This window comes from Orbicella faveolata, unplaced genomic scaffold, assembly GCF_042242905.1.
Source record: "Orbicella faveolata isolate gen_17 unplaced genomic scaffold, um_ofav_v1 contig_47, whole genome shotgun sequence".
NCBI classification, from domain to species: domain Eukaryota; kingdom Metazoa; phylum Cnidaria; class Anthozoa; order Scleractinia; family Merulinidae; genus Orbicella; species Orbicella faveolata.
In genome coordinates this window covers 18,478,652-18,489,798 of record NW_028301577.1, presented here as the reverse complement: position 1 = coordinate 18,489,798, position 11,147 = coordinate 18,478,652, and the positions used below count along the sequence as shown (strand labels likewise).

Sequence of the window (11,147 nt, the reverse complement as noted above, 5' to 3'; positions counted from 1 at the left end):
CTCTCAGCCAATCAGAATTAAGCGGAGCGGATTCTTGTTTATTACATAGTGGTCAAACTATAGTTAAATAATTGATTTAGAAAGCTACTCTAGCTTACTCTTACACCCGAAAATTAAGAAATTTTGGATATTTTAGTTTTCTTCGATCAAGCACTACGGTTACATGTAATAGAAATCTTCAAGGGCTTAAATATCTTGAGTAATCAGTATTGGCCTGTGCTATGCTTCTGACTCGATAATGTCCATTTGAATCCAAATGAGCCATTTCACTTAACCAGTTAACATTAAAACAAAAGCAAGGAGTTTAAATTGCTTTTCTCTAGCAGTCATGCCCAGAGAATTCCCTTCTGTGGCACGAAATTGGCTCTGTCAAAAATTGAGACAAATTGTCTTGATTTTCGGGTTGTTGTCTAGGCCACACTTTTCGCCCCAAACCACGTGACCCAAAACGATTGACCACGGCAAAATATTGTGGCCTAGGAACTAGGCAAAGTTTTACATACTCTTTTCTAGACCTCACCATGTGAAGTCCCTACCCTTTTATGTAGCCCCAGCTTGAAAATGATACCCCTTTCGGGCGAGGCCTCTTGGTATAGTCTGCTATAGGAAGTGCCTCCTGGTAATACTTTCCTCTCCATGTTGTTTCAAACTGTATGCAATTAAACCCCAAGGTATGGTTGAATGCTTTTATTTTACGAAAATCCGTGGATTTAAACTGTAGCTCGGCCAAGACGTTTAGCAAGCAACAGACCCAAAGAAATGTTTACGCTACTATGAAAATAATATTCTTTTTAACTTATACAGTATCATGCTCACTGAGAGGGCCGGGTTGCACGTTGTACTCCTTTAACACACGTCGCCTTGAGTGAAGAACACAAGGTGGGGGCAGGGAGGGGAAGCGGGGGTTTTGCGCTGGCATACAGCTCTCTCGCGATTATATCTGCAGGTTCAAAGATCAAATAAAAATACGAGACAATAGAGGGCTGTCAACATTCAGTTTACTTGGAACAACATGTGGCAACAACTGAAAATTTCCTAGTTTTTCAGTGGCAAAGTGTAAAAGAATAGTCATAAAATATATCTTTATTCAGCACATGACTACTCATGTATTGCAAGGCTGGCCCAGCCAATGATTCCAATAAAATCCAAATCAACTTAGATATGAATATCATCTGCCTTGAAAAACAGGCTCACCCTCGCTATCATGAGGCTAAATGGCTTACAATATGTCAACACAGAAAATTCCTTGCTGATCCTCAGTCGCAACATTGTTTGTACTATTTCAAAGGACTTTAAATTGTTTGCCAAGTATTCCAACTCTCGAGCTAAAAAAGTGTCTTGCTTTATCACCCGGCTTATTCAACTGTATTTTACATTACTTGCAAAAAATTCAGATTTTTAAATTTCAGGCATTTTATTTCAGACCTTTACTTTTCAGACACTCTATTTATCTAATTTGGACAAAATTTGGACACGGTGATGAAACATATTGCTAAAGTAAATATTTTGGGACGCTTATTTTCAGACAGTTTTATTTTCAGACACTTTGTTTGTTCAAAATTTTTGGCAAGTAATGCAGTGGGCAACAAGAAACTGGATAGAGCAGGCATAGTTTAGCCCTGAACACTCTTCCACAATGGCTTAAAGGTTGTAAAAAGTGAAAAGCCCAGAAAGTTCTTTATCACTCCTCAGCAGTACTGCTTATCTTGGATTCTGTTCAAGTGAGTTCCTCAAATCGTCTTTTCTGTACAATTGAGTTTGTCGTTCCTGTCACTTGAATATCATGAGCTGAACTTTGATGGTTTGCCTGAGCCCGCGGACTATGTTTGCTTTCACAATGTTTGTGTTCTTTGTAGTTAGTAAAACAGTCACGTACTCCATCAGCCTATAAAACACAAAAGAAGAGCATGGTACATAAAAAATAGTTACCAAGATCTCAACATGGCTATCTCCCTCAAAGTAAGGGAGAATTATTATGTATAGAGAGAGGAATATTAAGTTTTACAATCAAAATGTTCAACTCTCCACAATGCATGCTTTTTTCTTGTGTAATTAGTTGGGAAATGCGGCTGAAAAAAACTCAATATCTGTTAAGAAAAGGAGGTATACTCTACCGTGATTTGAAACCCAACTGTCATTTGCTGTCGAGATGGCGACTTGTACAAGTTTGCAAATCTGTTGAGGAAAAAAAATCAATACTGTTTGGACAGAAAATGATATGCCAATGCAGAAGTTAAGTTTAGAAAAGTTGGAAGGTACCGGTATTATGCTTTTATTCAACTCCTCAAGGAAGTACACTGTTGACAACCTTTCTATGGTTTCTCACACGTTTGTAAAGTGTGTGAGCTGTGATATCCTTTGGCCCCATTTGGGCAATCTTGCACTTTTCTCAATCTTCTGAGAAAAATATGAGGAACAAGTAAAAAGAAAGCAGATTAGTTTGCGCTGGTAGTTCAAAGACACTGACGACCCTACAGGAAACTGGTATATCTTTAAAATGACTGTAAGCATTGTTGCGATCGTTAAGCAAAAACTGAAAACGCCCGAGTCACTTAAAAACGATAACACTGTTTAAGTTTTTCTGTTTCGTGGTTCACACTAGCCACCCTGCTCTAGGCATGCGGGATAGTTGGGGTGCAGCGAGTGGAAAACAAGGCAGGGGATTAGGATGGGGCAAAAGAGTTTCTGTTCCTAACCCCAAAGCCCCGTTGTCATTCTGTGGTTCTTTGCACTACTCCCCGACTGAAGCGAACGCCTGAAAACAGTGTAGATTTCAACCAACCTGTCGCTGCTAACTATCCATAAAATAATAGAGAACTGTTTGCTGTGTATACCTCTGATTGTCCTCCCAGTACAACACGACCCGAATGGTACTAGCATGGCCCCAGCTTTCACCTGCAGCAAAAAGACCACAAACAAATATATGATCACACTTCCACTGAGATAGGGAAATTGGAGCATTACTCATGGCAGACTAGGAAAAATTGCACTTGCAGAGACATTGTTGGTGACAAGCATCACCTGAATGACAGGGCAGGAAAAGCCCAGGTCCGATTGCCTAGGGCAGGTAAATTTTGCTCTTGGGCAAGTGAAAATGGAAGTTTGGTGGTCCAGTGGGCAAGTGAAATTAGCTTAAGTAGTCTTGTTAGTGATAATTTCCAATCAAAAACAAGTTGAAAACTTAAGACTGTGAGATGAGCAAAACAATGAGTTGTCCAAGTCCAAGCATACTTTGCTCACATAAGTCACGTTTGTCCTCTGATGCTATATTGGATGCTGCGTAAAACAGAAGTCTGGCACTACTAACAAAGCATTTGGTCGATTGGAGATGGTGACGAAAAACAAAAACATTCTGCATTTCCATTCATCATCGTCCAATTCAAGTAGAGGTAGTTGATACAGCATGAACATTGGGTCCCTATTGGGCAAGTAATATTTTAGTGGGGGAAACTGAAAACTGAAATGTATTTGCCCACAGGGCAACTGAATTTCAATTTTTTTTTGCCAGCCCTGTATGAGCAAAGGAGTAGGAAGCAAAACACATTGCACAAACCAAGAACTATCCCAGGGGAACCAAATGCTTCAAACAAGTGAACTTACACACGAAAAAGGACATTCTCATCCAAACCTGGAAACTTGTGAACTTTTTTTCACAAATGGGAAAACACTTGTTGCAGAAAAATGCTCCTAAACAATTTCAAATGCAGATTTCACGTCATCAGAAGTAATTATGCTTATGTGCAACATATGGGAGTGGGGCAAAAAAGAGTACCCTGAATTTCAGGTGTCTCCTCGAGCAGGTCACACATTTTTGGGAGAGTGCAACTGGAGGAGATGGCTAATACATGTAATGTTTTGTGTAGCATCCTCTAGCCAATCAGAACAAAGATGACGCAGATATAGTGTGTGTTTTCGCGGTGTCCACTGGTTGTACGGTTTACACTTCGAGCTCTTATTAATTTGTTGTTCTATCATGGTTTTAAAGCCTTACAACAGTAAAGGAAAAGTCACTCTGTTTTGGAGAAGAAAACTCACCTAGCGCTGGTATGAGATGTGACTCCCCAAGTTGTGAGGTTTTCACACGTGTGGTCATCTGATTCATAAAAACCACCTGAAAAAGAAGAGAAAGAAGAAATTGTAAGAGAAGGAGAAAAAAGAAGAAACTGTGAGAACCTGTTACCAAGCGTGCTCAGACACACCAGCACCTTGTGTTTATAAAGACCAAGAGACTCAGCATGAAGGTCTTGTTCCCAAGGTAATCACTCTCAAGTTATTTTCAGGTCATAAACAGTTGGCAGAAATCTCAGGGGGGCCTTGAAATAACCAATCAAACTCAGTCAAAACAATTCTGGCAGTTGTCACATCAAAATTCCAAGGGACTGCATCAAGCTGCCAGGAAACACTAAGCTTACTTGAGGCCTGGGAGGGGGGGACTCCCATATTAAAAATGACAGGGGTCCTCATCAGAAATTTTGAAAAGAACCCCTAAGAGGAACCAAGATCCTATTTTGTGGGCGTGGCTTGAAAATTAACAACAATTTGCTTATCAAATATCTCCTGTCATTTTTTTTCGCCTCAACACCCTAAAAGGTACCCCGAAAGCTCCCGCCGTGGACCTTTAGAGGCTGAACACCCTAAGAAATACCTAAACCATTTTTTAACCCCTAAAAGGTACAACAAGCACCCCTGTCGTTTTTACCATGACATCATCAGAGTTATAACCTGGACAACCTATGCCATAAACTCTGTACTTACAGCTAGTTGTTTTTCATAAGCCATTTTAATAAAGCTCTGCGCTAATCCATTCAGAAGCCTTGTCCTCAAAGCAAGATCCTCAAAATCATGCCGAAAGTGAAATGCAATGCTGTCCACCACAATGAGTTTTACCTATAAGTTGACAAGGAACAATCTTTTGCAATTAATAACTCTCATTTAACCTCTGTCCACATGTACAGTGTAAGCAGGGACTTTGAAATGTTTCAAAAACAAGTTAAATTGTTAAAGAAGCACAGCACCCCTTGCAGGCTTTCAGCCAGGATTTGAAAAGTGGGTGTCAAAAATGTGCTATAGGACCTGCTCAAATGAACAATTCATAAGGCAACATATGAAAAATCAACCAATTTTCTTTAATAAGTGACGTAGTGTCCACAGGATACCTGGACACCCATTTGGCTAAAAGCCTGACCCCACGCATCCGATTGTTACAAGTGCCCTTTTAAAATTAATATTATTGTAAACAGCTGATGAAAAATATAAAGTCATAATAATAATTATTGGTATTTGATTAAATGGCAAAATTCTACAAGGGAAGAAAAACAATTTGCAGATCTATAGATTTGGGGGTGTCTTTCTGGGCAATTCAAAATGACACCGGATGAGTGCATTTTGAGAGTCACTCATGAAAATGGCGAGTACAGTCAAAATGTAATTTCCACAATATTATCTTGTACAATAGGCCTGCAGATGTGCAAAGAGCTACATTAACACTGAACTCTCTCCATGCAGTATACACTGAACACGCATTGCATGCCTACAGAGCTATGGTTCCTGTGTTTTAACTTGCCTTAGTATGCTCCATCAAGAAGTCTGGCAAAACGTGGGACAATGCTATTAACTGCATGTAGTCATGGCATCTATACACATAAATCTTGGACAAAATGCTTCTCACTTGGAACTTTTTCAAAGCTTCATTTTGGAGATCTTTTTCTGTTTAGAAGAAGAAAAGGAAAACGTACCATATATACATATTAGCTATGCAACGCTTTTGAATGATATATTGGGGAGGCATCATCGTTAGTGTGCTCGCCTCTGGATCGAGCAGTCCAGGTTCGAGCCCTGGCTGGGGAAATTGCGTTGTGTTCTCGGGCAAGACAGTCTACTCTCACAGTGCCTCTCTCCACCCAGGTGCATAAATGGGTACTGGTAAACTCATCGCTACGAGTAATCCTGCGATGGACTAGCATCCCATTCAGGGGGGGGGGGGGGGGGGGGGTTGAAATCCCTAGTCACTTCCTGCCACAGAAACCAGGATTAGCTGCGGCCTGATGGGCCACTTGCCCTGTATGCAGACTTAACCTTTGAGTGCTATACCAAGAAATATCCTACAAGTCACTTGTATTTTCTGGGTATACACAGAGCCTTTAGGTGAGTGTGTATACCAAGAAAATACAAGGGGATATAGGCCCTTTGTAGCTGGGGTCACGTGACTAAATTTTTCCTAGAAAATTTTTTATATTATGGGCTATAACTTAAAGAATGCCAGAAATGGAACGAGTGCATCAAAAATACCAAAATGGCCAAGTTTGAGGCCCCAGGAATGAAAGAGTAAGTTTATATGACAGTTTGAATTTTCGGAAAATTTAGAGGATTTGTATGGTAAATGTTGCTGGAGAGCAAGGCCTTGCTCTCCAACAACTTTTCCCATACAAATCGTCTTATTCTTTCAAAAATTCAGACCGTCAAAAAATCTCATTCTTTAATGACGGGGGCCTCAAACTTGGCCATTTCGATATTTTCAACATGCTTTTTCCATTTGTGGCATTCATTAAGTTATAGCCCATAATTTTATGAATAGGTCACGTGATGGCTTAGCTGCAAAGGGCCTATTCCATGGTATACCAAAAGAGTGACTATTTCATACCATGCCATAGAAAATACAGGGGTCAACACAATAAATACGTATGTGCAGTGCACGATGGGACGGTTGGATGTAATACTGTTAAATATACAACACCTCTCCTGTATTCGACTGATGGGTTGTAGTTTCTATGGCATGGTGGAAATTTACATATTTTCGTATTGATATTAATGACGCTTTATTACTCTCATCTCAAGCGAGTGGGTAAACGCTAATGAATATATAAAGTTAGAACTATAATCTTAAATATCCAAAAACAACTTAACATTCTAACCTAAATGAATCAATCATCGTGATCTACTTTCAGACTAAGAGTTCATTGTTCACCTATAATTTGACAGTTCGATAACAGTTCGATATGACACATATTCATACACAAATTCATACTCTCACAAAATTATGATTAACAGCAAAGACAGTTAAGTTTGAAAGGAAATGCACAGAATGGGCACCTGTTTCATCTGCATCAGAAGACTGAATGATATGCGTCATGTGTTTTATGGCAGCTTCTGCAATGTCTACCACTCTCTCCACTATAAAACTTCCCTCAGTGTCTAAAATGTGGAAGTTAATGATTAAGATCAACAGACAATTATTGGAGAAGAAGGGCAAATCACTGCAATATTTTAGTATTACATATATTATATTCGCAAAACACTTCAATTACGATGCTTTGTGCTAGAACATAAACTTCTCGAATGAAAGGAAAGAGCCTATTGGCAAAAGGAATTAACAGGGACACCAAACGAATTATTGTCGAACCATAATTTCCAGTATACCATGGAAAAATACCTTGCTGGTTAATTTACGCCATCAGTACACGCTCCAACTCACAATTCAAATTACTTCGGAAAGGGGAGGGGTAGTTGATAGACTTGTTAGAGAGGAAGACTCCATTGAAGGACGGACTTAGATAAATGTAGAAGAAATACACTAATCTACTGTCTGTACTTTGACAGAGAGATGCCAGAGAGAATGGCCTCTAGTCAAAGGAAAAAATCTGATTATACCTATGTAAATAGCCTCTCCATTAAGCCCCCCAAACTCATCAGGTATCTGGACATCTACAGCAAGCTGCATTCTAAAAGAGGTGTAAAAAAAACATCATTGATAACAGCAGTAGTTCAAGTGACTATTGCTGATCAACCTACCACAAGAAACCATGATTTGTAATAGGAGCCCTATCCTAAGATACATGGGAGAGGGCATCTGCTATGTACAGAGTACATGCTGGATTACCCTTTAAGTCAACCTTTTACTACAGTTTAATTATCTCACTTGGTCCTGAAAGTTTACATTTTATAATACTATATTATTTTGACGTTTGTTACATAGTTATTTGAAAATGTTCATAAACAGGGGTTTTATTCACCAATAACTGTTTCAGCAGAAGGGCAACTGGTTTTCACACACGGGCAAAACTTTTTGAACTGAACAAAATCATCCTCACAGCCAGTCAGTTTGCTCAATGCCCAGCCCTTAATGAAACCCCAACATAAAACACATCTCACATCATATTTTTATAGTATATCTGTATATTTTATTAATCTTGCACTGTTTTGGGCACCTCGATCTACAAGCTAGGTGAATTCACAGATATATTTACAACAAGTAAAACTATAAAGAGATACTACAGACATCATAAAGTGAATTGTCTAAATATCTCCTCTCCACCCTGGTGTATAAATGGATACTGGCAAACTAAATGCTAGGGGGTAACTAGCATCCCATCCAGGAGGGAGTAGAAATACTTCTAGTTACCTCATACTATAGAAACTGGAGATATGTGCTGGCCTTAAATGAGCCACCTGGTTGGTATGCAGATGTTACGTTACCATTATCCAATGTTAGGGGAGCAGGGATGGTATAGTGGTAAGAGCGCTCACCTCTCACCAATGTGGACCGGGTTCAAAACCTGGACCCAGCATTTCAAGTGGGTTGAGTTTGTTGTTGATTCTCGCCTTGCTCCAAGGGTTTTTCTACGAGTTCTCCAGTCTTCCTCCCTCCACAAACACAAGCACTACTAAATTCACATTCAATCTGGAAACAATGGACAAAGAGCCTCTCCATGTGTTCCAGTTATTGAAACATGTTTCATATAGAATATATAAAGGAAAAAAGAAGATATTTTACAGGAAAAAGGTGTTATTGTTATCTTTAGAGCACACACCCTATCTGAGTTTTTCCAATGCCAGGTGCACCACAGAATTCTGTAATTTTACCAACTGGTACTCCGCCACCTAACATATCATCAAACTTTTCACAGAATGTGACAATGCTTCCAGATGACTGCTCCTGTTGCAGAAGATCATACACATTCTTACTTCCTGGGATGGAATTTGAGAAAGCATTTCCAGTTGCTGCTAGCTTCTTATTTGATGTCTGCAATGAATCATTTGAGCTTCGGACAGTCTGAATTATCTTCAGAGCTTCTTCTTTCTCAACTCTAAGGTCTGACCACAAAGAGAAAAAAAGAACAGTTTTCATGGACAATAAAGTTGATTAGAAAATAGCCCAAAGAAAGTACGGGCGCTGATTGGTCAAAAATCATGTTTCTATAACTCAATGGAAACACAGAACTAGCATGAGCTGTTGACATAATGATGGCGCCTGCAAAGAGAATTTGTATTTTGATGATCAGAGTAAACAAGCTGTTTTCTTTTTTTCGTTACGGTGTTTCCTAAAAGAAATAGAAAACATATTCTCCATGTTTCTATCGAGTTATACAAACACTCGTGAAAGTTTGGGAGAACTCGAAAAAACTGTGAAAACACTCGCCTGTGGCTTGTGTTCCCACAGCATTTCTCATTCTCCCAAACTACCACTTGTGTTTCTATAACTTGATAGAAACATGGTGCATGTTTTCTATTTCTTAATATTTACTCCAGGTAAACAAGTATTTACACTAGCTTCATAAACTTAAGGCCACACACCCCCAATTATATTTAGACCAAATTTACTTCAGGGTATAGGTTTTTGCTGAGCTTATATGCTATGTTGTGAAACATGTTTTCCAGGATTAGCTGAGTCGCTCACTGCTATGTTACCAACATAATGTTTATACCGTAAATCCTTGAATTAGCACCCAGGCGCTTCTTTCACATTTAGGAGAAGATGAGGGACGCTAATTCAAAGGGGGCGCTTAATCGAGGTGGGGCGCTTATTTAATTTTCCCCAAATCATGGTCAGATATGATCATTTGTTGTAATATTTGTATGTGCAGGGTCATGGACTCTTGGTATGTGTCAGTCCCTCACACATCTCAGAAGGATCCTCTCTCTTGACCAACTTCGTAATGCGACCTCTTTAGCCGGTCTAGGCCTGCTGCACAAGGTTGGTTGGGCTTAATTAGGCAATGAATCAACATATCTTCCCTACAATCTGTTGTGATGGTCAATGCACAGTGCTTGAATGAATCGATAATCGCTTGTGATTAACAAACTCCTTCCCTAGAAGTAATTTGAAACGTCAAGCAAATGAAAAGTGCTCCAATCGTTTTATTCCCTTTTACAGCTAACGTTTTTTGACGAAACATGGTTGTATACGCGAGGTAAAAGCGAAAAAAAAATCAATCAAGTGTAAGCTTACTTGCCTTCACTCAATTCAGTGGGACTCACATCTCTCAGGTCATCAACAGTGATGTAGCCTGCGCTGGACAACTTATGCAAGTAATTAGGAGCCAAAGGGAACGTGGATAACTCTCGTTGCATTAAAATAGTGCTATCCAACACGTTTCTCCATAAAATGTGGTAATTTTCAGCAAAATGGTAACGAGATGATTTTTGCCGCCTTCTCAAAACTTGGCGCGTAAGTGACCGATAAAATAAAGAAAAAGACTGGAACAGAGTTGAGTTTCCACTGACCAGTACGTTCCACAAAACAATTATTTTTTATTTTTTTTTTTTACGATAACTGCAGATCTCGCGCGCTCATTGGCTAATTTTCATTGTCAGTATGCGGACAGACACATGAATTTATAATTTGTGCGATGCGTCAACGAGCGAGAGCGGACAATTTGACAATTTGTTATCGTAAAAAACAAATTGACGTCAGTTTTTCATGCGTTTGTTCTATTATTCATCATGAAATTCGTCAAAAAGTTGTCAGTTGTGGATCCACGGACGTGAAGAAATAAGTTGGAATACAGCAAAGGAAGTTGGTAATTTATATAAATTCGTTCCGTGAATCGATATAAACATTAAGTAAGCCATTTTCTTTAAGTTTTCTTGACTATTCATTTATTTATTTATTTATTTTATTTTCTTATCATTATTATTTAAGTGTCCACAATTAGTTATCTAAGCTAAATACTACGGTGGCCCACAGGGGCAGCACAAAAATATTGCTCCCAGTGCAAAAATATTTATCCCAATACAAAAATATTTATCCTAGTACAAAAATGTTTATCCCAGTACAAGAATATTTGTCAGTACTGGAAAAAATATTTTTGTACTGGAATAAATATTTTTGTACTGAGATAAATATCTTTGAAAAGAAATTGTAACGGTTT

At 38.9% G+C, this 11,147-nt stretch overlaps 1 protein-coding gene across 2 annotated transcripts; it reads right to left on the bottom strand.

Annotated features, from left to right (window-relative positions):
- Positions 1-1,517: 1,517 nt before the first annotated feature.
- On the bottom strand, positions 1,518-10,480 carry LOC110040800 (DNA repair protein RAD51 homolog 3-like). 2 transcript variants are annotated; one of them, XM_089279936.1, is made up of 10 exons: positions 10,230-10,480; positions 8,808-9,090; positions 7,648-7,718; positions 7,090-7,191; positions 5,564-5,706; positions 4,756-4,887; positions 4,036-4,111; positions 2,835-2,895; positions 2,115-2,175; positions 1,518-1,885 (listed from the first exon to the last, which is right to left on the bottom strand). In XM_089279936.1, exons 1-10 carry the CDS (start codon positions 10,345-10,347, stop codon positions 1,718-1,720), a joined length of 1,215 nt encoding a protein of 404 aa, XP_089136062.1. In that variant the 5' UTR covers positions 10,348-10,480; the 3' UTR covers positions 1,518-1,717. The 2 variants fall into 2 exon arrangements, with proteins under 2 accessions (XP_089136062.1, XP_089136061.1); XM_089279935.1 differs by lacking the exon at positions 1,518-1,885 and having other exon boundaries at positions 2,783-2,895; positions 10,230-10,464.
- Positions 10,481-11,147: the final 667 nt, after the last annotated feature.

What these genes read in the sequence shown, in the direction of transcription:
- LOC110040800 (XM_089279936.1), bottom strand. Translation starts at nt 10,347, where the DNA reads ATGCAACGAGAGTTATCCACGTTCCCTTTGGCTCCTAATTACTTGCAT. An exon ending in TCTTGATGGAGCATACTAAG is followed by an intron (nt 4,888 to 5,563) that starts GCAAGTTAAAAC and finishes GTCAACTTATAG; the next exon opens with GTAAAACTCATTGTGGTGGA. An exon ending in CAGTTGGGTTTCAAATCACG is followed by an intron (nt 1,886 to 2,114) that starts GTAGAGTATACC and finishes TGTGTTTTATAG; the next exon opens with GCTGATGGAGTACGTGACTG.